This window comes from Scomber scombrus, chromosome 13 (assembly GCF_963691925.1).
Source record: "Scomber scombrus chromosome 13, fScoSco1.1, whole genome shotgun sequence".
NCBI classification, from domain to species: domain Eukaryota; kingdom Metazoa; phylum Chordata; class Actinopteri; order Scombriformes; family Scombridae; genus Scomber; species Scomber scombrus.
Window position 1 is genome coordinate 12893167 of NC_084982.1, and position 27581 is coordinate 12920747.

The window sequence follows — 27581 nt, forward strand, 5'->3', positions numbered from 1 at the left end:
AAAATGACAGGTCATTTACTAACTTGTCACAGTACTAGTGACAAAGACATCATTGGCATGTTCTCTTACAACCTTTTCTGTTCTCTTCCACCAGCTGATCTACATGATGGCTACCACTTATAACTTTGCTGTTTTGAAGTTTAAGAGTCGAGAAGACTGCTGCACTAAGTTTTAAACTGTTTTAAGAGCACAGTGCAGCATTTGAGGCTGCGCTGAGTAGAGACAGTTGCCACTGACAAGAAATGAACTAAAAACCTGAGAATAGAAAGAAAAAAAATCAACATCTCTCCATTAGTAATCACATGAAGTGTAAATAGCTGATTGTATGCTGCCTTTTAGCATTTGGTATCCAGGGATTTTGCTTGTCTGAAGACACCTGATGAAAGCTGTCTTCAGAATGGGGTGGTGTTTAGTTGACTAGTTTGTTCTGCTTTCCTTGGCACTCACTCATAAAAATACATCACCATCAGATTTAATAGAAGACCACACCAGTGTTATTTATATTCACATTACGTAAAGCTGATTTTGACCTGCACAAAGGCATCAACTGCATGAGTATTTCAGATTTTTAAAAAAAAACAACACAGACACAGTATTTAGCATGCAGTACTTCACCTTACATAATCAGACGAGCATCAGTTGACTACAGTCAGAGCTGAAATGCGAATTTGTGCACAAACTCCTGAGGCACTTGTGAAGTATACATTTAAATTTAATTTAACATATTATTTTAATTATGCAGGTTGGAACACGCACAATTACAGCATGATCTTTACACAGAGTTGCATTAAAAATTCTGGATAGGCATGTACAATCCAAGGCTCTGAAATGATATCATGTGGACATCTGATGACAAATTATGAAGGTGTTCTCAGGCTTTATGTTGTTTTCAATTGCCGGATTAGCAGTTTTGGTGACAATGAATTCTTCTACATTTGTGAAAGGACTAGCTACAGTAGCAAAGTAGCGGTTGCTAAGTGCCTTGTCCTTTTTATATTTCTTTGGTTTCTTTGCTTAGCCTTTACATCTCGGTACCAACCCATGAAACCATCAAGTGTTACACAGGAAACATTCAGTATTCCTTCACTTTGTTACGAGTTAGATTCTAAACTTAACTAAAAACCTTTCATCATCTGTATTATGCTGATGAGTATGATTGCGACCAGTTGTGTCTTGTAGATTTCAAAGTAACTGCACAGACCTAGCACAGCACACTTTGAAGGGTTAGGCCAGTACCAGGGGTATACTTCTGCATGAGGCCCTAAGCCTCGTTTTAATTCCATGTATTTTATAAAAACAAATTCTCCTACTTTAGAATAGATTAAATGTATTTTTTTCTATGAGCGCTGACGCTGGTATAGCCTCAGCTATGAAGTTGATGTTTTGTTTCATACATTTTCCTTTATCCTCTCTCAAAGTGCCATTAAAGAGCCATTTGTTTTTATCTTAACACTGAGCCTGCATGCTTACATTTTTCGGATTCTTTGATCTGTTTATAGTGACTTATACTCCATATTTCATATATTTAATTTTCTCCTAAGTTTTGGAAGACTGTAGCTTTTACTTTCTATATAAAATAAACAATCTTTGTTTACAAAAGTATCCCTACCCTGGTCTATTTCTTATAAATCCTACAGGAGTGTTAAAGGAAATACTGAGATGCACACGGAGCAGGGTCAGATTTTCTCTCATGCTTTTCACTAACCTCCAGCAATTTACAGCTGCACAAAGCTTGCATTTACAATTTCTTGCTTTCTTTTTCTACTCATCGTCATGCCTTAAAGATATAATTTCTGTAGTAATGTGCAAAGCAAGATAGTAACTCCAGTATTAGTAATAATTGTAACAGTGATGTTACAATAATTGTAACAGTAATGTCTTTTGTCACCTTTGTGTGTTAAGTCTTTTTAAAACTTTATGTTTGTGTATGTGTGTGATGTACGTACTGTAGCTTGGACTCCTGTAGCTTGCTTTGCATCTTTGACATGCTCACCGGCCATCCACCTCACCCTTCTCTTCCAGATCCACTTCCTCATGATTCTCTCAGCAAATTGGGCCTACCTTAAGGATGCCAGTCAAATGCATGCCTACCAAGACATCAAAATGAAGGAAGAGCGGGAGCTGCAGGACATCACCTCACGCTCAAAGGAATGCCTCAATTCCTACACATAAGGATATTACACACTCCACATGAACACACACATACATATGCAAAGACACATAGACACTGAGGCCAACCACTGTGGCCTCTTATGGACCAAGACAATGCTCAGCTAAAATAACCTGCCAACTGCCCTGACACTGTGCAGTACTAACGAGGCTCCTAACAAACTAATGCATCAGTATTGCTTTCTGCACTAACTCACCAAGAAGTGTTTTGGAACCACTACTTTAACATTCATTTATGCTGTTTTTTTTGTTTGTTTGTTTCTTTTTCTTCTGGAGGGAAAAAACCTGTTTGAATTCTGATATTCATGTTTTGCTGGTGAAGCTTGAGACATTGCACTACTCTTATACAACACATAACAAGTTTGTTTTACAGTATTGTTCTTTCTTTCTTCCAATCTGTGGTTGCCAGTTTTCAGCAAAGGAATGTATCATTTTCCCCCTTCATTTTTTCAATCAAACATTAATCACACACAAGATCAAAGGCCTTACAACCAATATGAGTTAGTGTGTCACACAGTACTGACACAAGACTATGAATATTTCAGAAACAGTTTTGCTTTGACTTTACAGGTAAAATATAAAGTGTGCACCACATTATGTAAAAGAGGTATTTTTTACCACCACATTACCGTCATTACCGAGTTTTAATCATTGATTATAGGTTCTTATTTCAATGTACAGCTACAGTATAACTTCAAATATAAGGCTGGAGATTTTCTCTATTTTTCAGTCTCTGGATAGTTCTGTGCATGATCAGGAACCTGGTTCCATTTACAGTGCTACACTAGCTTGTTATGAGAGAGTGATCACTGTTGTTAATATTTGGAGCCATTTCTAAAGAAACTACCGGGACCATAATCTTCAAGGCGCAAGAACTTGTCCCTCAGTGCAACAGTGTGGCCCATTATTGAGTTTTTAGGTGAATTTATATGGAAGTTGGTTCTGCGCATGAGATGTTGGCAGTAAGAAAAATATAGAAAATCGGCAGCCTTATCCTTTAAAAGTCAGAACTTTCATGGCCTACATTAACACTACCTCAGGTGTGCACTAGAGCCTATGTAACACTGGAGACAGACAACACTTCTCCTTGTACAACTATGGTTTGAAAAATGTCATTGCTAATGCTAAAAAAACATTCCTCAAACATGTAGTATGTATTATGGTAACTGTAAAGTAAACCCACCACGCACACATCAGAAACTCCTCCGTATCATAGTATCATAGTTACATTTTTATGATAAGTAACTTGCTTTCTAAATGTGAACTGCTGCCTATTAAAAAGAGGGACAGTCATTCTTTAAAAAAATACAAAGCTTGCCAATGAAGAGAGCTCTTTGACCCCTCATGCTTTCAGCTTAATACGCAATGTAAAATATCTACAGTATTCTCATAATTTACTTAATGTAACAAGAATAACTTAAAAAATCCCCTTGTCCCATGTGCTTTTTTTTCATTTTACAAAAATCTATGAATCTGAAGCAAATCTAAAGAACTTAGGTGCAAACAATGTAAATTTATTACAAGTCAGGATTTTGTGTTTGTTATTTTTGAAGATAAAACCCACTTAAACTGTTTTCATACTTTTCTATAATTGCATGTGTTTTTGATGTGCAATTGTCATAATGTTGACATAATTACTCGTGTAATCTTTTATTTCTGTTAGTTGAGTTACAGGGATAACGTGATGATTCTTTGTTGCATGAAGACTGTTTCTGCAGTAACACAAGTGACATACAGTCGTGTATACTGACAGCAGTAGTAGGCAGTGTTTGCCCATTTCCTTTTTTTCTAACTGAATACAAATTAATCTATTTTATGTAGCCGAGTAGTTATAGACGCTTTTTAAGTTCTTTTATTCAAGTCAAAAGTATATGAATCAATTATTTTGTTGCCTGATAGTATACTGTATTTTTTATGATTGTCAAGGGCTTCCTAAAATTACTGAAACATATTTCTGAAAATGTTAAAAAAAAACAAAAAAAACAATTAATTGCAACTCCAGTCATTTATCTAATTGTACAGCAATCTAAATGGTACATTTCAGCCAAAGTATGAATGCCATTGTGACAGTCACTTTGTCCAATATTTTATCAATAAATATACCGTATCTGTGAGATACTGTAGCACAGAACCTGTAATATAACTTGCAGTACTAAGCAGGCTGAGCAGAAAGGTGGCAGATTTACAAGAAGCTAATTTACATCACATTGTATCTTTGTATGCCATGTTTCCTCTTGAATGAACCAAAAACAAAGAGTAAAGGCTACCTATCAATCACCAGGAGGACAACAATTCTACATCCTGTCTGACTGGAATCCCCTTTATGACATTTAACAACTGGCCTGTTGACTGTTTTTATGAAAATGATAATAAAAAAAAAAGTTAAACTGTTGCAGTGTTTTTTTCTTTTCTTTGGCATGATATCTTAATTCAGGATGTACAGTTAATCAAAAAAAGTTTTATTACAATATGATTTATTCATATGGTTCATGAAACCCAAACTAAAATTACAATACAAACATCAAATTTAAAACAGTGCAAGATTAGACAACCTTGTATAATTCAGTGGTTTATGGGACAAACAGTTTACCAGAAATCATCATCTTCCTCCTTGTGTGAATATGCTGCAATGCTGGGGAAACAAAAATAAGTTAATTAGTGAAAGGCCTCGGAGACAGGAAAAAAACAAAGCCAAAAAAAAAAAAGAAAAGAGGAAAAATATTTCTCAATTAACTCATCCTAAGACAACATATATCCAGAACAAATAACATGATATAAAAGACCAAGAGATGAGAAACCACAAAAAATTACATGTTTTTTTAGGATTATGTAGGCTTATGTAGTTATTAAACATTCCTGTAGCAACAGCATAAAAAACTAAAGTTGTTCCATACATTAATAAAGCTACAAATCTATTCATCCATTATGTCATTGGCCTATTCAACCATTTTGAGTTACCTGTTATCTTTCTCCTCAGACAAACTCTTGGCTTCAGGGCTCACATGTGCTGTCTCTTCACTTTGCGGGTTCTTGACATAAAACACATGAATTTTAACATTCAGTTTCTACACATCTGTTATAAAAGCCAGGTTCTGCAATAGCTCCACACGAATGTGGGTTCACTTCACCTGTGCATGCTGCTTTTCTCTTGCTTCCAGGACCATCTTCATGTATTTCTCCAAAGGATTTTCATCTTTAGACTCCTCCCCGGCATTCTCTCCCTGTTCTCCTCCTTTCTTCATCCCCATTTCTTCTTCTTCTTCTTGTACTTCCTCTCTTGGCTTTTCCACCTCTTGTGAAAGCTAGTCGGACACAGATACCGTCAATGTACATCTCATCAAGCTGTCTTTTCTTAGTATCCATGAATATGTCAAAGGTCAGCAAAAGAAATTTTAGAAGAACTGAGTTCAAGATAATCATTACCATCTCCATCTCCAGCCTCTCAAGCTCTTGCAGCTCCCTCTCTCTGGCCTCCTCTTGCTCTCTTTGCCTTTGTTCCTGTTTTTCTTTTCTCTCTCTTTCCCATCTCTGCTCCTGGTCTTCTTTGTCTTCTTCCCAAGAAAATTCACCTGAGGTTTGAGGGACTTCAGAAAACATATGGGGTGAGATGAGGTAGATCAATTGTATTTTAGTGGTATGCTATTTTGGTTTGAGCATTAATGTACTAAAGAACGGCTGCAGTATGATGAGTGATGCGAGACTGATTATATACAGGGTGTAGAAAGGCAAGGTTCTTATCATTTGGGGTTAACCGAGATTTTGCATTAAAATATTTAAGGGCGGTGGGGGGCTAACGACTCACCCGCTTGGCCCTGTGCATCTATCAGGGCTTCTGGGAGGTCCTGTGGAGTCTGTGGGCGGGGGACAGTGGGGCCGTCAGGGGCCTCCTCGGAGAGAGGGACAGCAGTGTCCAGGAGAAGCTCTGGAATGTGGCCGGGTTCTGGAGGGAGACACGCACAAAGAGATCTTTTATGCTCCACCATAATGCAACAGGGCCAGAGGACCACCACAGAATACATAATCAGCTGCCCTTCATCTTCACCATTGTGCAGGGCCACTGAAAGGACACTTTGGAGGCTGGTCACACACTCATTAAAAAACAGCCAGTCCAAGATCCAAAACCTCCATACCGGATATACTCCATTTTGTTACTGTGATTTTATGTAAATTGAAGTGACTGCATCATTATGGAAATTGTGAGAATACATGGATTCATTTGTTTTTTGTTCATTTTTTTCTATTCAAAGATAGGGCACACACAAATACAATGCATATCACACTTTTAACATCTTTCATTGCAGTCTAAAATGTAAAATAAACAATATGTGGTGTGTGGCTGTTTATCCCCGGGTGCAGTGAAAGCTTTGGGCAGAACCAGGAAAATTCCAGTATTAAAAAAGGTAAGTATTATGATAATTGCGCTTTTGAGATGAATTTCCAGAGAGCCTGCCATCCCTGCTCCAAGTTCTTACAGTCATACAACAAGCAGCAAAACTGTAAAAATATTTCATATGCCATTACATTAAAGTTCTCCTTGGACAATAATTATTCAATCATGCAATGCCATGACCAAACTGTGATGGGTCTTGTGAGTCAGTCTAATCACCTCACAATAAGATAATAACCTTTAAGAAAGCATTGCATCAAGTACAATGCAGTGAATCAAGAGATTAAACAATAATTAAAATGTACACACATTTACACCATAGTAAGGAAAAAAACAAACATTGCACACTAGTTTAGAGTACCTGGCTCAATCCCTATGAGATCTTCTAGGTTTATCTTCTCAGGCTGTGGAGAGGACTCCGAGCTGGAGAAGACAGGATGTAGCTTCGATTCACTGAAACAACACCGAGGCCAAGATGAGGGCATTAATATTCATTGTTAGTCTGTAAAAAGAATCATAAATATGTTGTACTGTCCTTCACAAAGCGATGCCAGATGGTACCTGGGTGCGTCTCGTGCAGTGCTCTTGAGCTGAGGACTGCGAGGTGAACTGAGCTCAGAGGAAAAGTCACCTGAGGTTGCCACCTCATCGTGGGGGGCACGAGGGAGCTGTCTGTCAGATGACAGCTCCGAGAACGCCATCAGAGACTCAACTGCCTCTGACAGGGGTAAAAATTCAATGTTAAGCAATTCGCTTATATGATTATTATTATTAGACTGGCAACAAAAAAAATGTACTGACTGTGTTGAATGTTGTGGAACATTAATAAAATATATGTTTAATGTGCCGTGTTTGAACACTGACAACTTGAAACCACTTAATTGTTTATTTCTTGGCAGTTAAAAAGAGGCTGCTGCATCTAATGCTTTGAAGTGTTTTGAAAGGATGAAACATTCTTTGAAGGTACCTTCTTCGGTCTCTCTTTGAAGCTTTTTCCTGAGGGGAGAGTGCAGAGTGGAGGACAGACGTCTGGATGGAGGCGAACTTTCATCCAGAGTATGTTCATGTCTTGCAAACAGAGGTTCAGCCACTGAATAGAGATGGTCAGTGAAGAGGCCTGAGGTCTGGGGCTGGTTTTGGTCCTCTGAAAATGTTACTCTTGGTTGTGCAGGTGGTAAACTGTTTCTGGTGTCATAGGATGCTGAGGAGGGGGTTCTGGTTATTTGGGGAGAGAGCGGTTTGTGCGATACCTTTTGTTTTTGGGTCGAGTGGTGAGAAATGTGTTTCCTTAGGGGAGAGTCAGGCCGATGTGAGAGATGTGCTTGTTGAGGGGACAGAGGTCTGGGAGGAAGCATGTGTGAGATGGTGGAGCGTACTGCCCTCTGCTGGTAGTTCCTGTATGCTTCCTCCAAGGTCTCCGCCTCCTTCTGCAGCTCCTGGATCCTAGATTTGGCTTCAGCCACCAGCTCCACGTCGGAATCTGGAGCCTCACTCCAAGGTGACTTGTGTCCTCGAAAGGTCACACCTGTTTCATAAACATCATCATAACCCATCCTGCCCCTCAGCACGGCTCTGTCCACATAGATGTCAGGAGGAACCAGCTTGTCGGCACTGAGCTCCAATACCGAGCGATCAACAAGAGACGGCTTGGGGTTACGCAGCACTTCATTTTCAAGAGCTGCCGTCATCGAATGGATCGTACAAAAGAAAGGAAAGGAGGAAAAAGAGAAACAGCAAACAAGAGTACAGTTGACATCTAATACAAAAGACCAACCTCCATAAAAATAGCTCATATCTAAAAGAAAGTTTGCTAAACTAATATTAAAAAAGAAAAAAAAAACTCTTACCATGCATTTAAACCTAAGATCCAGTTGCTACTACTGTAACATGGCTTTTCTTTTTTGTTTTTGGTAGAACTTTGTTGTGCAAATTTTGTGTTTGAAGCCTTTAAAAATTGAAATTTTGAACCGGCTGCTGGCTCACACTTATATTTCCTAAAATATCAAACAATTCCTTTAAATATCCCTTTTAAATTACATGACCCAAGAAAAAAAGCATGTTAATGAAAATCTGAAATAAAGACAACTACACACATCACACACTGCTGGCAGCCATGCATGTCCAACCACAAGGTACCTAGTTGAGTTTGTCGAAGCTGCATCTTGATGTCCTCAATATGGCCAGTCATCCACTGTGACCTCTCCTCGCTCTCTATCAGCTGGGCTTTGAGCTGAGCACATCGCTCCACCTGCAGAAAACAGGACATACACACATAAACCTATACTTAACACAAACAAGTACAGGTCACTGGAAACGCAGATGTAAGGACAAAACAAAATCACACAAGCAGTTATCCAAGGTGAGACATAACCACAAGGACAGGACAAAGAAAAAAGGAAACCACACTGGGGAAAAAAAGGCTGACCACATTCTTTCCCACACTCAGCAAGAGGCTGTGATGTGACTGACCTCACTCTGGAGCTGTGCCTGCAGCACCTGTTTCTGGTTGTCAAACTCTTCCTCATCCAGCCTGCGAGTGCTCTGCAGCCTCCGTAGCTCCATCTGCAAGGCCAGCTGCTCTTTGGATGGCTTGCCCAAGTCTGAGAGGGAAATGATCAGTAACAGTTCATCTATTTCAGTGAGAAAACGAATGAAAAATCTGGTAACGCATAGAAGTTGTTTTGATTTAAAAGGAGTGCTTTTTAAATACTGTGGCAAGCATAGTAGCACAGCACACAGGACTTAGGCAACATGGTGCTGCCTTTTGTTAGAGGAGAGGATAGAGGCCCACTGCTCCACTGCTCCATCCTTGAACAGGAAGAATGCTGTATCCCCCAGAGAGAGGTAAAATTTTGGTTCTCTGCCATGGGTAAAGAGAGCTTTCTGTCTGTGCTCACTGTGCTGCCTGCTCCCCTTCACTCTGCGTCTCATCCCCCTTCCCTCCCTGGTCTCTCCTCAGAGAGCTGTCTGCATAGCTACACACACGGCACAGAGGCCCCACATTGGCAGCCTGAACATATTCGAAAAGACTCTGAGTCTGTAGCAGTGGGGCAGACTAGCATGAATGCTTCACAGTATACTGCATCTGCCACAGCTCACAAAGAGCCCAGAGTCAAACACTCTGAATACACACACAGGAAATGAATGTACTCATAAGAAGTGACTCTAAGACATCACATTCCCCATTCACAAAGGAATCAGCATTACATTATTACAGATAGAAAACACATTCTATTACTTTATTATGGTGAACTAGAAATAAAGGAAGATTAAAGCGCTTTAAGACTCTTAGGAGGTAATTGTGTACAGCAGTCACTCCTCACCTGCATGGAGAAGCCGGTTTTCCTCCTGGGCCTCTTCAAACTGTCTCTTCAGCAGCCGCAGTTGGCCCTGCAGCTCTGCTTTCTCTCTTTTTAAGCAGGGATAGTCACTCATGGTCTCCAGTCTTTCCCTAAGCAGCTCCTTCTGTTGACTCAGCAGGGAAGCCTGCTGCTGTGTTGTGTCCAGATCAACCTGAAAGCAACAAAAGAGACATGAAGTGAGCTGGCAAAGTCCAAATGTTTGTACAATTGCTGAAAAATGACATAAAAATGAATGATTTTGTCTGAGTACAAGTGTTCATTTAGAAGGACTGCATATTGTGCTTAATGCCCTGTGAAGATGGATGACCGGGGTTGTCTCATTTACCTGCAGCCGCCTCAGCTCTGAACTTGTTCTATTGTGCTCCTCTACTTTGGCATTAATTGCAGCTGAGTCCTTCTGGATACAAGCAGTTTCCACTGACAAGAAAAAAAAAAGAACATGAACTAAATGAGGCCAACAGCAAGCTAGACAGTAACACTGCACTCATTTAGATACTCACACTTGTTTCTGTTCTCATTCTCTGTTAGTTTCTCTGTTCTCTTGATGAATTCCTCTTTCAACTCAAGCTGATATCTAATAGTGTAAAAGACAAAGATGTACACTTAAAAACTAAACTGACACAAAAGATCTTGAAAATATCTCTCTCGTTTTCCTACTGCAGAAGGCAGCCCAGCTATACATTTAACCAGATGCCATCTAAAGACATGTATATATAATATATCATTTAGACAAGTGAATGACTAGATACCCTATCATATGATATATTGAGGAATTACTGCTTTAATTATTTTGATTTCATGGTGACATATTCAAATGTCTTGTTTTGTCAGACCAAAAGAGAAGCTGCAACCAACAGAAAAAAAATATTTTGATAAGTTGTTGCCAATTAATGTTTTGACCATTTTTACTTTAACCCTACAAAACAGTGACATCCTCTGGTCATATGATGAGAAAAAAGTTTAATTGATTGTGACAATCTGAGCCTTTTTTTTTAAAAGGACAAGTGGGTTTAAACATCCAATACCTGGACAGTTCATTCTTCAACTTTTGGTCATACGTGTCCTCCATCGTCTTTACGGCCAGTTCTCTCCTCCTCAGCAGCTCTTCAGTAGTCTTCAGCTTTTCTTCATGAATTTGACGAGTCCTGTGTTCATACTTTCAGTAAGTAACATTTTCTATAAACAGTCACAATGAGATAGCATAGCAACACATCGCTTTAATGAATTGTATAAAACGGTCTTACTTTTCAAAAGCGTCCATTCGCAGTCTCATCTCATTGTCTCTGTTCCGCAGTGTTTCAATTTCTTTCAGTATTGTTTGTCTCTGCATGTATACATTTTTTTCTTCAATCTAAAGCAAACAATATATGATTATTTAGATTAAAGAAATTGGAAATGATGCTAATGAATATTATGATGTATAAAGCCTCCAATCATTTTAGAGATTTCTACAACATCACACTATGGGTTATCTACCTCTTGTTGTTTTTGTAACCGATCAATGGCATTTTTCTCCCGTTCGATCAATGCCTTTGCCTTCATTTCATGATTCCGCTCCACTTCTTGCTTCAACTTATCAAATTCTTTGTGAAATTGAGCTTTTTCTTCCATCTTCACCTTGGCGATTTCAACATCCTTAAAATGCTGCATCTTAAGAAACAAAAAATAAAACATTAAGTCCACATTATCAAAAGGAAAACTCTATCTAATTATATTTTAGCCATACCAATAAAGCATTGACACCTTTTGAAAATGTGGTTTATTGCAGGTATGAGTATGCGGCTGTGCTTCATAAGTACCTTTGTGTTCATTTCCGTTTGCAACTGCGCTTCAATCTCTTTTCTATACGCAGCCATTTTGGATTGGAACGGAAACCATTTGTCCTCGTTGTAACTGAAGCCCTCGTATTCCTTATCGATACTTTTCATCTTCTCAACTGTAAAAAGAGCAAGAAAACATTCAAATCTATGCTCAAGGCCATGTGTGAGGAATACAAAGGTTCATTTTCAGACATTAATTCCCCTTACCGAGAGACTCTCCATAAGTTGCAATGCTGGTTGTCTGAGTGTCAGAATCATGATACAGGCCACGAGTATAATGATGCGTTAGTTGTGATAGAAGGCTGATAAGGAACCCTGATGGACAGAGAGAAAAGAAATATAGAATACATCAAGGTCAGGATTTAAGGGTAGAAACAGTTTCATTAAAAGGAAGAGAAAGCTGCACATACCTTTATCATTGTTGTCTTTGTCTTGAGACTGTAAAAAAAATGACACTCTTATTACTAATAAGATTTATTTATCATTTAAATGAATTTCAGGGGGGAAAAAATACATAATATTATTAATTACCAGAGATCTGTAAAGTGCTGATTCAGGACTAATTTTAAGAAGCTGAAGAAGGTCTCCTTTGGTCAAAACCTGCCAAAGTGGATTGAAGACTTAATTAGCACTGAATATTAATTTTAGTGTATGCTAGGGCTGGGCAATATATTGACATAATATTAATAATGTGATATGAGACTAGGTATTGTCTTAGATTTTGGATATCACGATAATGTGATATGGCATAAGTGTTACCTTTTGCTGGTTTTAAAGCCTGCATTACATTATATGCCTTTACCCACTTATTCATTATAACCAAATGACTGATGATTATTTATCACAAATCTCATTGTGTAAATATTGTGTGAAAGCACAATTAGTCATCCCTACAATACTATATTATTATATATATTATAGATTTTATTTCTTTCGTATCTCCCAGCCCTAGTCAGTTGCAAAATCAACCAAATGCTGTAATCATGGTGCTCACCTTCTCTTTGCGCAGGCCACTTTCAGGGTAAAATATGGATAAAGTGTACTCATACCCTGAGCTTCGAAGATGATCAGCTACTATGTTGTTACATGCTGAAACCAAAAGGGATCCAGATCTTGCAGAGACAGGCCTGGGAACTGGTTCACCTCCAGTCAAAGGCGGGTGTTTTAACTCCTGGATCAATTGATTGCGCAGCTGAGTCTGCATCATTACAGAAAGAAGGATGAAGAAAACCAAGGACTTGGGCAACAAAAACAAACACCAACGTTATTATGTGGACTTACTTTGAGTGTATCAAGCACTCCTTTATCTTTAAAAGTTTGATAAAGTCTCTTCCTCAGCTCATCTGGGGATAAGGTTGACATTATTCCGGAGTGCTCGCTGCTCCTGACAGGAGAAAAACAACAGAAGAACGCTCGTTTTCAACACATTTAAAGTACTTATACATAATGTTAGACTGTCATAACTGTTTTTGATTATCGCCTGATTTCACAGACATATCACAATGGAGAACAATCTCGTTAGTTACCTGCTTAGTGACCACAGCAGCGTCTTTTGTCCAGAGGCGGGCCTGTAACATTTAAATCCGTCAACGGAAACTTTCGTTCCGGTGTTTCGCTTTAACTGGTGACCGTGTTAACTGCTGACTTTCACATAGGTGTCCTCCTAAAAGCCTTTAATAGTAGTTTAATAATTTTTAAATACATACTTACGTGTTTTTAATATCTAAGTTACACTAAACATTTATGTAAGTTAAATTGTGTTCAGTAGACTTACCTCTCGTAACATATCTTGTAATGTGAGAAAGTCACCAGTTAACACGGTCACCAGATAAAGCGAAACACCAGAGGCACACAATTATGACGTACAGACGAGGTTTAGCTATTTATTTATTTATTTATTATTCATATCAAATAATTTATCGTATATTTAATGCAATCGTGATGTCCGTGCAGCTGCTTAAAAAAATCTCAATAAACAGAAAAAAAGAAGAAAAAATGCTATGTTTGGCTCGTGATCGTGACGCCATCTCCTTGCGACTGCGCTCACAGCTGTCCAGGAAGCGATATTAAAAGGTAAACAAAAGTCGGTTGTATTAAATTAAGAAGCTGTCTTTCTTGTGTTTACGTGGTATTATTACACATTCTCGCACAGTATTATGTTTGCTTTCGTCTCGTAACAACCACTTAGGTTTGACTTCATCGTTGTCCGGTGTCTATAAGAGTGCTACGGCTAACGTTAGCTTGCGAGGTGAAGGGTTTTCATCAGTGGTTTTGGATGATATTGACACTGATGAAGATTGTGTTTGGTTTCAGTTGATTTCAGGGCGGTTTGGAGGTTGTTGGCCAAGAAGAAGGGAAAATAATGTCTGGAAGTTTTTATTTTGTCATGGTCGGTCATCATGACAACCCTGTGTTTGAGATGGAGTTCCTGCCATCTGGGAAGCCTGAATCAAAGGTAAAAATGTGTCTTTATTACTCACACCAGCATTCAATCCAACACAATAATAGTTATAACAATAACAATAATAAACTTCATTTGTATGACACTGTCCTTAAAACAGTGTTTACAACGTGCTTACATATATACTAAAACCCAAGAAGACTGATGCAAAATGACTACAATTAAACAAATAGAGAGGATTAATAGAAAAATAAAAATGAAACAATAAAAGTGTCATAAACATAGAAATAAAAGGTCATAAAACAGATTAAAACAGATATCAGTGCATAAGAAGTGTTTCACATGAAAGCCTTTCTATGTGAGTTTCAGAGGGAATTTAAAATGTGAAACTGGTTTATCGAGCCCAGCTTCACCAGGCAGTTATTTCCACAGTGTAGGTGCAATAGTCAAGGTGTAATGGATAAAGCGCAGTCATCTTTAGTCTTGAGCCTGGACTCTGGAACAGCCAAGAGGGCCTTGCCTGAGGATCATAGGCTACTACATTAACATGTGAATCAACCTGTAAGAGGAAGTGATTTTGATTTTTGAACTGTGACCACACTAAACTACCTTCACTGTAAGTGCTGTGATGTCTTTACAGTTATTTATAGGAAATTATACTGTATATTTATTTATTATCAAGCTTAATAAGATTTGTTTCATTGACCACAGGATGACCACCGTCACCTGAACCAGTTTATTGCCCACGCAGCCCTGGATCTGGTGGACGAAAACATGTGGCTGTCCAACAATATGTACTTAAAAACTGTGGACAAGTTCAATGAGTGGTTTGTTTCTGCCTTTGTCACCGCAGGACATATCCTTTTTTCCCCTACCTGATGTGATTATTCCCTTTTACTCCCTGATAGTACATTATTTGGTTGTTAAAACTTGTATCAGAAAACACTGTTGCAAAAAATACAAATACAATGATGCTAATTGGCACTGTTGAAGAAATTCACTCAAGTCCTTGTTCAAAGTTTGCTGTGGTGTTGGATGTTTATTGATACCCCGGGATATCGGTGAGCACACTGACACAGAGTGGGTCTGAGACAGTGGACTGACCCAGAGAAAATGATGATGACGAGGCATTTTATACAGTAAGACCAAGGCAGTGATCAGCAAAGAAACAAGAGCAGGAAGGGAGAGCATTTGCATTCAGACCTTACAGTGTGACATAGAGGCACGATCAAATGATAACTTGGTGGGGGGAAGTGGCTCTTAGGTGGACAGTTGACAATGTTAACTGCAAGGAGTCACAACAGGAGGAGGGTCTACATTAAAAAAAAGCCATAAATGAAATCATCAGGGGGCAGTAATGATCAAGGGCTGTGACGTCACTAGCTCAAGGTGTTGTTCTCAGATGTCACTTGATTACATCACATCTCTGGACATACGTGCATTTCTTCTTCAGCACCATTCATGTGAAGTGGCCATATGCACAAGTGAAACCAGTTTCAGTGTTCATATGGGCACCTGACTTGTTTTAAGACAGACGTGAATAATTGTGAACCTGTCCTTTAAGGAATTTATTTTCTTTAATTATTTGCAATACATATAAGATTCATCATGCTGCATGATGTGCGACAAGAAGATGGAATCAAGAACTTCTTTAATGATGTATATGATTTATACATTAAGGTAAGTTCCATTTGGTCAAAATAAGGTAACACCTGGTCTTTTAATAATCCTCCAGTGTTTGAATTTAATATTCATTCTGTCTTTCAGTTCGCCATGAATCCATTCTATGAAATCAATGCACCGATTCGCTCAACGGCTTTTGAGAGGAAAGTCCAGTTCCTCGGAAAGAAACACCTCCTGAGTTAATCACTTCACACGCGCAATGATCTGAATCCATCTTGTGTATTTGTTGTACATACATATACAGTATACCTAACACACTTGTTTAATGTCTTTTAAGTTTGTTGTCTTTTTCTGTTTTACAAATGTGAAATGTGTTCAACACAGATGTGGATTTTCTATAAAGCATTTTCTTGTCTGATGTAGTTTCTAATGTAATTTCTTGGGGCGGCCTGTGTGTGTGGTTACTGTATGTTGAGTAAGGCATAAAAACTTGAACATATTTTTAAGACTGCTTGACCAACAATGGAAAAAATTGATTGTTATCCACAATCTTGTTCCTTGATGTGTTTGGGTACTTTGTGTTGTCTAAAGCTCTATCAGTTTAGGGTAATCTACCTCTTGTGTCATTACAGTGAGTAGAAAGGGAGTGTTGAGGCTACAAAACATACTTTAAAAGGATATTTCTCAGAGGTTTATTTGTCATTTGGCATACCAGTAATACAGCTTTGAATATAAATAAAATCTGAAACGGTTAATGTAAATGAATGGTTCACCATTTTAAACACTAAGCTGTGGAGAAAGAATTTCTACTGTTAAGTATGAAAAAAGTTTATAAAGCGTTTTTAAGATCAAAATTATTATTTAAAACAATAAACCCAACAACCAATATTCATTAAACTGTAAAACTCTTCAAGGAAATACTTCTCTTAAGGGTTGATTCAGTGATTTATAAGGTAAAAACGGTTTACAAAATACAAAACGTTTCCAGAAACTTAAATACACCATATGCCATGCATGTTAACTTTGCTTTAATATTCATCATCTATTAGGGATCTTGGCCCCTCAGTGCTTTCAGCACAGCCAGTATCTATTCACTATGCAGAAATGTACACAAACAAGACCTAAAGGTGCAATAATCACGACAAGCCTCAATTTGTTAGTTACACAAAGTAGTGCCATGACTATTTTATAATTCGCAGAAATAAGGTTATTGGGCTGTGTAAATTATTTTAAAATATATGTAGATAATAACTTAATCGGCATGATCACATTTGAGTTGCAGTTTAGAAACCCTATGATAATTGGCAGTAGACATCAACATTGTCCCACTATGAATTGCCTTAATGACAAAAGGTACACTTTAACAATTGAGAGGGAAGTGAAACTTTTTAAACATATGGTCTCCCTTCTGTCATCACATATTTTCTAGTTTCTCCAGATGTAGTCCTGGGCAAACACAACATATAGTTTATTTTTCTGCTACCTTTTCAAAGCCTGATCTTCAAACTGTCGCAGAGCTGAGTGACAGATTCAGTGTTTCATGTTTATTTGTAATAAGACTGGGATCAATTTAGTGTTTCATCTTTTTGCTCAAACAGAAGCCTGATTAGCATTCAAAACTTTAACAGTACAAGAAATCATAAATCCATTAGAATTTTTCTGCTTAAATAAGATGTTACTACAGCATTGTACACCTACAGCCTCATCACATAACAGGCAATAACAGCAAATTAATGTTAGTGATAACCACTGCATGTTATGAACAGCAAGTGGTAGCAGAGCGAGGCTTTCTGTGGAGCTTGACTGTGTCCGTGGGGATGAGGTGGTCCGTCCTCTCATCCATTGCCAAAACTCTACGCACTGCCTCCTCAAAGGCCACAGCTACATTAGTGGCATCCTTGGCACTGGTCTCATAATAGGGAAAGTCGCCACTCTCCTGGCACCATCGCTGAGCCTCCTCTGCGGACACCTGCCTCTCTGTCACGTCCAGTTTGTTGCCCAAGACCACAAATGGGAACTTCTCCGGCTCCTTGACATCTGCATAGTAGATGAACTCCTTCTTCCAGTTGCCCAAGTTGAGGAAACTCTGGTTGTCATCTACGCTGAAGGTGAGCAGGCAGCAGTCAGAACCACGATAGAAAGGAGTCCTCAGGCTGCGGAAGCGCTCCTGGCCAGCAGTGTCCCAGATCTGTAGGGTAACCTGGTGGCCGTCTACCTCCAGGTCCTTGTTGAGGAACTCCACACCGATGGTGTGGAAAAGGTGTGCATCAAACTTGTTGGTGACATAACGATTCATGATGGAGCTCTTCCCTACACCGCCGTCCCCCAGCAGAATAACTTTCAACAGGGATGTCTTTGTTGTCATGGCTGGTCACGCCTCTTTGACCACTTTAAGATGAATGACCTGTTAAAGAGATGCAATGTGTATTTTGTTTTTAATCACACAATACAATGAGTTCATATTAGAAGAAAGCTATTATAACCATTTTACTCTGGCACAAACACATGATTTGCCTTTCTGTCTCACCCCTGATAGATTCTGGCCTCTTCCACTTGTCCAGATCATGAACTGTAGACCCTGGTCTTTGGTCACATGCTCATCTGCTTAATGTTGGTGTAAACAGCCATGTAGTCAACGTTCAACCAGCTGTAAATGCAGTGACAAGCGATCAGTTTCCTGATAACAGATGGCCCAGGACAGCATCTACAGCTGGGAAACCCCGCAACATAATAGCGCTGACGCTATCTGCTAACAAACGCCCAACACACTTCTACCAAACTATTAAATATACATGCTATAAAACGCATAACTGAGACATAAAAACACGCAATAAGCAGATAAGTGAACACCAGCTAGCTAACAAATAGGAAAACAAGGGAGCACAGCTGGAGTTTGGTTACTGCAATACACTGGGTTCACTTTAGAGCTAAATTGCTAGTCACGTACCTTGCAGTTTGTGTCAAAGGCTGCCGAGCCAACGAGATATAACCAAATGACTGAAATGGTGTTAGTGGATATGTTTGACAGCTCCTATCCTTGGCGTGGCTGGAGATAACACAACGTTTCCTGGTGTAATGTAACTACACCTCCTGATCGGCGCTAACGCTGCTACCTGCTATCTAAGCTAACAGCGGCTACACTGGCAGCCTGTGATCACGTGACAGAAACAAACAAGCAGCTTCATCACCACCAGAGGGCCACTTTACTTTCAGCAGGTAAACTACACGTTGTAACAGCTTCAAATCCACTCTACTTCAAGAGAAAAACAGTGTATGCACAGATAATTCAATATATTTCCGTGAGTATAAAAGATAATATGAATATGAATATATAAGTAAAATAATCCAGTAGAGGCACAGTTAGTAAACCTGCTACTGTATTTGTTTGGCTGGGGGGGTACTTTTTTTTTGGTAAGTAATTTGACACTATAAAGCAATATCCTGATGTTAAAACACTCCAGAGTCATGTAACCATCTTTTTTTGCTGAAAGATAGAAGCATATTTTTCTAAAATTCATGTTGGGTGTAAAATTCCAAGACAGGTTTAAATTCACATATATACATTTATGTGATAAAATGCCAACCCTGGCATCCATAAATGTATAGTTGGCATTTTTTCAGTCCGCAGATTGACTTTCCTAAAATTAATCCCACCGCACTCTAACACTGGTTTATGATACCACCACATTCACTTCCATCTCCAGTAAGCCAGGCGTCATACAACGTGGAGAAAAAAAGGAATGATACACTGATTTAGAAAAAAAACAGATTTAATGTAATAGTACAGTATAATATGAAAGCAAAATTTACAGCAGTTATGCACTGATACTTTTTTATCATTTCAATTTATCAGTCTTCAAAAAGTTATTCATCTAAGATTGCATTTTATATATAATTCACCTAAGAATTCACATTTAATGTCAAAGATAATTTTCAGTTAACTTCAGCAATGCACAACAAAGGACTAAGCACAATACTGTTAAACATATCTAACAGACAAAGGTTAGCATTTTCTATTCCTGAGATCTGAGTCATCTATATCGAGAGACAGGATGGAGAATATAGCAGGGTGTAGCAGCACAATGATAAAGTAAACATGCGTGCACGGATTGTACATAATCTTCCCTTTAGATCACGTGTCTGTATCTTTATGTGGATGTCTTGATGCTAAACCATCAGAAAACAATGAGAAACTCCACAAGAAAGAGACAATAATACCAACAGGAAACAGGAATCCTTGACATGTGTCAGTTAGAGCAGATTTCTTAATTGTTGATCCAGGGTGGAGATTCTTAAAAGACTGGACCGTCATCCTCTTGACAGGGCCCTGAGGTCAGCACAACATTGTCCAGCCCGATCTCTCCTCCAACACCTCCCCCACGCTGAGCTTCAAAGATGACCTGCAAGACATTGAAAGCCATCATAACATCTTTACATTGTAGGTTACTCAGTTGTGTGGACATTAGTTGTGTTGTCTTTCAAATATTCTCTGAACCAAATTAATTTAACATTTTAACAAGCAAATTACTCACAGATTCTGGGGCCTTCTCTTTCCAGGCCACAGTGAGGAGCTCCGTCTGCCAGCCCTGGTCTCTGCTATGGCTCTGCTCCCATACAGAGTAAGCGTTGTTATCCAGCAGTACCCTGAGAGCCCCGACGTTGTGGCCAACCACACGGTAGTCAAAGGTGAGGCAGAAGCTGCCCTGCTGGGTCCGGTCACTGAGAAGCAACTTCAGCTTGGCCACATCCTCCTGCTCCCCTAGGAGCCCACTCATGGCCATGTAGTACCCACCACCTGAATATGTTCATAGCACTCATAAGTAACTGTATCTGAAAGCATAACACCGAATGTATCTTAATTCATATCTGATTTTGTTGGATATTCATCATGTTGTTACCAATGTCATGGTAGGCTACACTCCAGTCCATGTCATCAGCCTTGTCTTGGACCCACTCGCAAGCTCCCTGATCAAAGTTGCAATCCAAAATAAACTCTAGACAGTGAAATGACAGGAGCCCATTAGCAGTACAGTTAACAGTCAATATAAAACAATGGCACATAAATTAATTTGTTTACCTTCCTGGACTGGTGCTATTTGGATTTCTTTTACTTCTGTGGTTGGGCCAAATACTGACTCAAAGTCCTCTGATACTGCATTTAAAGATTAAAGGAAACAATGTGTTAATACATTCATTTCCAACTAAATGTGATGATTAGTAACTGATAAAGCAGACAAAACTGTCAAGATTATACTTTAAATAAATAAAAAGTGACAACATTTTTTACTATGAATTCCTCATAAAATATGCAGTCTTACAAGAAAAACATTCCAAAATTATGTGGCAAAGATATTTTCCCCAGTGAAACAAAAGCCAGAAAGGGGCTTTTAACCAACAGGTGTAAACCTGCCCCGCTGTCAGTCATTCCTTCAGATGGAACTACATCTTTAGGATACAGCCCCCCGAGCACTTTAAAGCTCTTGCATCAAACCACTGCCCTGGCAGGCAGCTTTAGAAAGTCAGATGGGTGACAGCTGGGGTTATTGAACCTGCAGAGCCAGAGTGGGCTAGTGTTAGAGGGGTCTCGAGTGCTGATGACAGACTTTCCTACTAGGAGTCAAGTCTGTTTGCACAACAGCTGTTTTGGGGAAAACATAATAAAAGGCTTGGAGGCTTTGTAACCTCCCTTCCTTCTTCCCCTCCCTCACCAGGACATGGGAAGCAGAGTTATATCCCTGGGCTCTCACATGCCGACAGAGTAAAATTCCTTCCTGGAGGTGATGGATGTGTCGTGGGCCTGTCTTCTCTTGCTGTTCGAGTTCTTACACAGACTCGGGTGTTCCCATAAAGATCAAGATTATTGGTGAAAGGCGACCTCATTTTGGGTTTTTTTAAGTTAGAGAGGCATCCAACTGCATGATCTTGCTGCCCACTCTTCTCTTTTTATGTGGGGAAAGTACCTGAATTTCATGCCAGGACATAAGCGTGAATGACATTTGCTAGAGGCCATTATGTCTATTGCTGTCTTTTACATTGCTGGGTCCTTGATAAAATCTGAATCATTTTTTCCTTCATATATTTTGGATCTTAGACAATGATTTAATGTCTTGAAAAATGTGAGTCAGTTTTCTTTAGTGTAGAGCTGTCAGGATTAATTGTTATAGTGCTAAAGGACATAAGATGACAACACTAATAATGCTCATGGATCTTGATGGAAATAATCAGCAGGACATTTCTGACTAATCAGATTGAATGTGTCTTAGCATGTTGTTCACAAAAAAATTGATATATCAAAGCACAACAAATATCAGACCTAACATCAAACCTTCCAAGAAGCCTGAGGTCAACAGGGGACATGAAACAACAAGCCCATCTTCTTAACTCAAGAGCCTAGACCTGACCTGCTATTTTATACTTATTAAGCAACATTTTTACAAAAAATATTAAAAACTAAAAATTCAGTAATTGTATTCAAATGCCATGTACACATAAGAACAAAACTGTAGGAACATACTGAGTTTGTTTAGTCTGTGTATGGCTAAATACATTGAGGACCACCCAGAATGTTAGAAACAGACTTGCTTGCATGAGAGTCAAACGGAAAGGACACTTACTGAAAACATCTCCCCTTGGATTGAGCTGGTTGTCTACCTCTTCCTCATCCTCCTCCTCCTCCTCCTCCTCCTCCTCCTCTTCCTCCTCAAGAACTCCCTCCTCTCGTCTCACCTCAGTTGGGGCACCAATGTAGACCTCTCCATCATAGTCGAAAGGCTGCTGGAGGATTTTAGGAGGCAGTGTCGCAACTGGTTCAGGGATAAGGTTTTTGATGTCCTCAGTGTCAAGCTTACCTTCCACAATCCCAGGTCTCACTTGGGAGTCTGGGATGGCTGGGGGCAGGAATAGGAATTGTATTAGACATGTGGAACTGCAATCACTAGAGGGAACTTCAGCATTTTACCATAGATTCAGATGCATTTGTTGTCATGTATTTTGCAGCTGTTAAATAGAACATTTTCCTGCAGTTACTTTTCAGTTCATGGATAAAGTACTTTAATTTTCCATTAGAGCACTATGACCAAAGAGACAAGACAACAGACAAGAATATCTTACTACATGCACAAGAAGCATCACAGAGACATTCATTGCACATCACTTAAATCAGTTTCTTAAATGCAAGCTTTTTGTCACATAAGTACTGAATATAATGAGTCATGCTGAGGAATCCAAGTCTAACGTCAAGCTGTGTGTGCTGTGGACGTACAACATTTCCAGCCATGAGCAAAAGAGAGAGTCAGGAGAGGAGTTCAAAAAAGTAGTCAAGAAGAGTGAATGAATGGGGTTGCAGGGCAGGGAGTGAACAGCGGAAGCAGAGTCTTGGATTCCACACAGTCTCACCATTGAGGAAATCATCTGCACTGCCTTTGTCTCCATCCCACGACTTCTGATAAAACGGCTTGACTACAAAAAATAAAGGCATCTTCATTTACACCGAGACCCCTGGCCGATACACTTTATGTTATTTGGCTACATGTGGCATCACCTGTTATTTTTCTGGACCTGGTTCAAAGAATAAAACACAACCCTTTCCCCCCCTTCTTCTCCTTCTTCTTCTTCTTCTTTTTCTTTTTTTTCTTCACATGACTGGTTACCATACACTGACATACAATATTTACACAGGTGTGTTTTCTATCTTTGGCTCTCTCTTGCTGTATATCTGTAAAGTCAGCAGGAAACCGGCCTTGGCAGGACTGTTGTTTGCTGATGTTTTAAGAATCAAAACGATATATGTGGCTGTTAAACTGCTGCTGACCTATTGGACTGACTGGGAAAGGCCTAATCTGTCTAAAACATTATGAATGTGTTTTATCTATTGTGAAAGTTTTAGCACATATCAACAGGCATCCATAAAAACGAATGGATTGATAATTCTGTGTAGCATATCTCGGATCTCACCAGAGCATTTAAAGCCATTGCCTCTGAAGCCAGACTTGCACCTGCACTTGTAGGATCCTTGAGTGTTCAGACAAACAGCATGATGGCTGCACTTGCTGGTGCCGGCTGCACACTCATCCAGGTCTGGAATTGGAAGAAGCCTATTTGTACCTTAAGGAGCATAGTGGATTATAGATGTTTCCACTTAATAAACTCGTATACCTTACCTACACAGTCATATTTCCCATCAACGTATTTCAGATCATAGCCGTCCTGGCACTTGCAATAGTAGCTGCCAAAGGTGTTCACACATTGTCTGTTGTACGGGCAGAGGTTCTTCCCAGTTACACATTCATCAATATCTGGAGAGAAACGAGACATTTCATATTTACACCTTCAAAACATGTTGAACATTTTAAACAAAATATCAGTCACATGAGGCAAAGTTCACTTCTTTTGCTTTTTGACATTTTTTGCTTATTCACTAGTTCTCACATATTGCCCCGATGGAGTAAAGCAGTGCTTCCACTGAGCTAAGTGTTTCAGTTTATTGTCAGTAACTTAAATCTGGGCCTGTCAGTTAGTTGCATTTCATATCTGATGCAGACTCTTGCAGTAGATTGCTACTCTGCCTTTAGCTGAGGCTGAATTGGTTCAAAACTGAAACTTGAATGATTATGAATAACTTGATATCTTCATGTTGTACACAGATATACGTCTGTCTTACGAGGGTTGATGATTTGCCCATTATGTAAAATCTATATCTGTGAAAAATGTACTTAGGTATATTGTCAGAGTTGAAGTGTACTTTTGCTGTGCTTCTATTTTTGAGTTATGTCCTGGATCAGTGGAAATTCTGAAATGTACCTCTCTGTAACCTTTTTATTACTTCCACTGTGTTATCAGTATGTCAGATTGGCTCTGTCAGAGCTCATGCGGTTTTGTGGGAAGAACTATAACCTAATTATTCCCATCTGATTTACAAGCCAGGCGTGCAAAAGTCGCATAATATAATCTTCATAGTTTTCCACTATGCATGAACTCCCAAACCAAAGTCAACCCCTTTTACCTTTACCTTATTAAGAATGAAAGCTATTGCCCAATCTTTTTTTTCACTCTAGCTTAGGCCTGTCTTTAATTGTACACCGTGTTTGACATATAGGTTTTTTTCTTACATGTGTTATCATGTGACTGTATTTGCTCACCTACACAATTCCTCTCATCTTGTCCCAGTTGCAGCCCTGGAGAAGGGCACAGGCAGCGAATCTCCCCCTGTACTTCTTCACAACCATACTGACAGTGAGCAAGAGAGCATGTCCTTGAATCTGCATGCATGAACACCAACACAAAAAAAAGCACACAGTTACAGATATGCAAACTTTTTCCTCTCTGGGTATGCATTGACAGCAGTTTAATGAGACTCACTGGCACAAGCTCCATCAGACATTAAGGTGTATCCATTGAGACAGTAGCACTTGTAACTGCCATAGGTGTTCATGCAGCGATGTTCACAGGGACGAGGTATCTGGCCACACTCATTCAGGTCTAGAAAAAAAAGAAGAGTTTTTTCACCTGCAACATGTACAACATGTTTAAGTTTTGATTCAAAATGTATTTTATCAAACACAGGAAATAAGTTTTTTTTAAAAACCAAACAAATCTCAAATTAGTCAATAAATTGAATTATCAGCTGGAAATTTGATTATCCGTTAGCCAGTTTAACCCATGTAATCCACACCCCATTCACTGACTCCCAAATACCCACCTTGACCACACGTCTTTCCAGTGTATCCTGGGAAACACTTGCATTTATTGGGGCCAACACACTCTCCGTACTTGCAGCCGAGTTCACATTGAGCTGGTAAAACATTCAACATGAAGAAAGCACCATCAGAAATATTGCTGGTTTGAGAATGATGGATTAGAGTCAAACCACACACTTCTGCTATGCAGGCAAGGTTTTTCAATCTAGACTTTCATTTCCTCCACAGTTTCTGGGTTAGGAAAATATTTTTCATGTGAATAATGTTAGGACTAGGTGTATTGTGGCTGTTCATTCAGGTTATTCTCTTTAGTTTTGCTCATTCAAAACTGGTTGATATATTTTTTCAAAACCATCATCCATTGATTGTAAACAAGTCAATCAAGCTAGACTAGTTCTTACCCTCACACTGTCCTTTACTGTTTTTCTTCCAGCCATAGCAACACTCCAGTCTTCTGCCATAGCGGCACACACCTGGTTGGTTTCCAGTAAGAACTTGTCGGTAGTGCCTTTGTAGAAGAAGAGAGGAGTAGGGGGTAAAATGTGTAATTTCACTGTCTTGGCAATATTTGTTGCCCACATGGGATATCAGATAGCAAATCTGGCATTTAAGCAAAATCTAATCTCAATAACGCAATGAAATACACAATGCCAAGGTTTAGGTTATTACAAATCCAAAGTATATTTAAGATTAAAAAAAAGATTCCAACACATCCACAGTGACAATAAGTTCTCCCAAATGCAGGTTTTCAGGGGTCCATTTCTAATTATGGCCCTAATGGTAACCAAACAACCTAAATAAAGCGTCCCCTTACAGCCTTCCTTAGTGATAAAAGTAAGACTCCCTGTGGAGCAACAGCCAGCCGACAGGATGTCTGCTTCAGATGGAGAAAAACACACTAATCAGACACTTCCTGCGCTGCACATTGATACCTCATGCACAACCTTATGTACTCCTTTTCTTTCACCTTATCTTTATCCAGTTTCTGGAGTCAGATGACAATCTACTGTAAAATTATTCTCAATTGCGGTCAGCATGTCAGCATTACATTCAAAATAACCTACAGTACACATAGATTAGATTACACGTATATATTTTTAACCTGTAAATTAAATAAAGGTGTGAAAGTGCCTTTTGCCATTGACTTAGTAAATAAAGTACTAGCTAGAAATCAAAGTGACACATCCAAATCAGACTTAATAGTTAATGCCACGTGTCATCATCTTTGAAATCATGTTCAGTGCAAAACTCTTATATCCCAGATGTTTAGGTGTAGCAGTGGCAGCATCCTAAAAGCAGCCTCGGCTCCAGCAGGACTGGAGGAATTTGAGACTTGATAGAAACAACCAGAATAGCTCACAAGAGAGGGGGTCCTAAGTGTGACAGGTGCTCTTCAGTTATTAACAGCTGCTGTGTCACATATCACTGACACACTGTCTCCCATGGTTCTATGGTTGTCTGGCAGTCTGAGCAGTGTATACATACTATCAAAACAACAGTTAATCCTGTAAAGATTTAAAGCACTTATTTTGGTGCAAAATATGGGGGTTTTGCCACTCATTAAGCTACATCATATAGAGGAACTGGCACTTAAAATTGTATTAATTCCTTTTTTTTAGCACAGTCAGTGACCCAAATTGTACTTCACATTATACACAGGTAACATTTATGGTGTGTTATCATTACCAGTGCATGTTAAACTCATTGCAATGAAATAGTGACTTTATACAACACAGAGCTTTGTCTGACATTTTTACTAGATGTCTTTTTGATCCTTGACTGAGCAAATATCCAGGTAAAGTTACAACTGCAGCAGGTCTAATGGTAGGAACATCAAACAGTCTGTTGCTTAAGTTTATTGACTTACCTATGTGGTTCTGCACATCCAGAGGAGACGTGGAGCAGGAGCAAAAGAGCACTGACCAAGGTGAATGGCTGCATGTCTGTGACCGTGAGCAGCCAAAGTGATTTGTTTTCCCACGGGGCTGACTTTGGTTGCTGTGAGTTTCCAACTATTGCTTCTGGGAGCCTATGCTCATTAAAAAGCTTAGGCACAGGAACAGGTCTCACAGTTGAGCCTTTGCACAAGGCACGCTGGATTTCATGTATTTCCAGAACACAAAC

The 27581-nt window shown here is 39.2% G+C and overlaps 5 protein-coding genes across 7 annotated transcripts in view; 2 read left to right on the forward strand and 3 right to left on the reverse strand.

The window, feature by feature from the left end:
- Positions 1-2396, forward strand: part of gpm6bb (glycoprotein M6Bb) — a 28331-nt gene extending 25935 nt beyond the window's left edge. The window contains exon 7 of one of the 2 annotated variants that reach the window (XM_062431560.1): positions 2023-2396. In XM_062431560.1, the coding sequence (XP_062287544.1) occupies positions 2023-2172 (150 nt within the window). In that variant the 3' untranslated portion in view covers positions 2173-2396. Of the gene's footprint in view, positions 1-94; positions 1755-2022 lie in introns of those variants that run through there. The other variant, XM_062431561.1, reaches the window with a different exon arrangement.
- A 103-nt stretch (positions 2397-2499) lies between these two features.
- On the reverse strand, positions 2500-13320 carry ofd1 (OFD1 centriole and centriolar satellite protein). Its single transcript, XM_062431559.1, has 23 exons — positions 13265-13320; positions 13020-13122; positions 12733-12936; positions 12270-12338; positions 12149-12176; positions 11946-12053; positions 11718-11854; positions 11395-11568; positions 11163-11269; positions 10944-11063; positions 10419-10492; positions 10244-10335; positions 9880-10069; positions 9026-9156; positions 8693-8804; positions 7524-8234; positions 7118-7274; positions 6918-7009; positions 5972-6109; positions 5593-5753; positions 5298-5471; positions 5128-5198; positions 2500-4801 (listed from the first exon to the last, which is right to left on the reverse strand). The coding sequence occupies exons 2-23, from the start codon at positions 13098-13100 to the stop codon at positions 4756-4758; spliced, it is 3177 nt and encodes a 1058-aa protein (XP_062287543.1). The 5' UTR covers positions 13101-13122; positions 13265-13320; the 3' UTR covers positions 2500-4755.
- A 456-nt stretch (positions 13321-13776) lies between these two features.
- Positions 13777-16180, forward strand: trappc2 (trafficking protein particle complex subunit 2). The gene is made up of 5 exons (XM_062431745.1): positions 13777-13811; positions 14052-14193; positions 14851-14993; positions 15732-15819; positions 15907-16180. Exons 2-5 carry the CDS (start codon positions 14101-14103, stop codon positions 16003-16005), a joined length of 423 nt encoding a protein of 140 aa, XP_062287729.1. The 5' UTR covers positions 13777-13811; positions 14052-14100; the 3' UTR covers positions 16006-16180.
- A 267-nt stretch (positions 16181-16447) lies between these two features.
- rab9a (RAB9A, member RAS oncogene family) lies at positions 16448-18865 on the reverse strand. 2 transcript variants are annotated; one of them, XM_062431662.1, is made up of 3 exons: positions 18710-18865; positions 18290-18366; positions 16448-18166 (listed from the first exon to the last, which is right to left on the reverse strand). In XM_062431662.1, the coding sequence occupies exon 3, from the start codon at positions 18125-18127 to the stop codon at positions 17519-17521; it is 609 nt and encodes a 202-aa protein (XP_062287646.1). In that variant the 5' UTR covers positions 18128-18166; positions 18290-18366; positions 18710-18865; the 3' UTR covers positions 16448-17518. The 2 variants fall into 2 exon arrangements, with proteins under 2 accessions (XP_062287646.1, XP_062287645.1); XM_062431661.1 differs by having other exon boundaries at positions 18290-18409.
- Positions 18866-19882: 1017 nt separating this feature from the next.
- egfl6 (EGF-like-domain, multiple 6) lies at positions 19883-27536 on the reverse strand. The gene is made up of 13 exons (XM_062431273.1): positions 27325-27536; positions 25859-25965; positions 25460-25552; positions 25120-25239; positions 24900-25019; positions 23922-24056; positions 23716-23838; positions 23158-23220; positions 22377-22649; positions 20840-20914; positions 20661-20756; positions 20295-20557; positions 19883-20162 (listed from the first exon to the last, which is right to left on the reverse strand). Exons 1-13 carry the CDS (start codon positions 27396-27398, stop codon positions 20055-20057), a joined length of 1650 nt encoding a protein of 549 aa, XP_062287257.1. The 5' UTR covers positions 27399-27536; the 3' UTR covers positions 19883-20054.
- Positions 27537-27581: the final 45 nt, after the last annotated feature.

Coding starts and splice junctions, on each gene's coding strand:
- ofd1 (XM_062431559.1), bottom strand. CDS start 13,100: ATGTCAACCTTATCCCCAGATGAGCTGAGGAAGAGACTTTATCAAACT. Junction 10,336..10,418: donor GAATGAGAACAGAAACAAGT/GTGAGTATCTAA, acceptor TTTTCTTGTCAG/TGGAAACTGCTTGTATCCAG. Junction 6,110..6,917: donor TCTCATAGGGATTGAGCCAG/GTACTCTAAACT, acceptor GTCTCCCTCCAG/AACCCGGCCACATTCCAGAG.
- trappc2 (XM_062431745.1), top strand. CDS start 14,101: ATGTCTGGAAGTTTTTATTTTGTCATGGTCGGTCATCATGACAACCCT. Junction 14,194..14,850: donor CTGGGAAGCCTGAATCAAAG/GTAAAAATGTGT, acceptor CATTGACCACAG/GATGACCACCGTCACCTGAA. Junction 14,994..15,731: donor TCTGCCTTTGTCACCGCAGG/ACATATCCTTTT, acceptor ATTATTTGCAAT/ACATATAAGATTCATCATGC.
- rab9a (XM_062431662.1), bottom strand. CDS start 18,127: ATGACAACAAAGACATCCCTGTTGAAAGTTATTCTGCTGGGGGACGGC.
- egfl6 (XM_062431273.1), bottom strand. CDS start 27,398: ATGCAGCCATTCACCTTGGTCAGTGCTCTTTTGCTCCTGCTCCACGTC. Junction 25,020..25,119: donor GTCTGATGGAGCTTGTGCCA/GTGAGTCTCATT, acceptor TCATGCATGCAG/ATTCAAGGACATGCTCTCTT. Junction 20,915..22,376: donor TCCAAGGGGAGATGTTTTCA/GTAAGTGTCCTT, acceptor CTTTAAATGCAG/TATCAGAGGACTTTGAGTCA.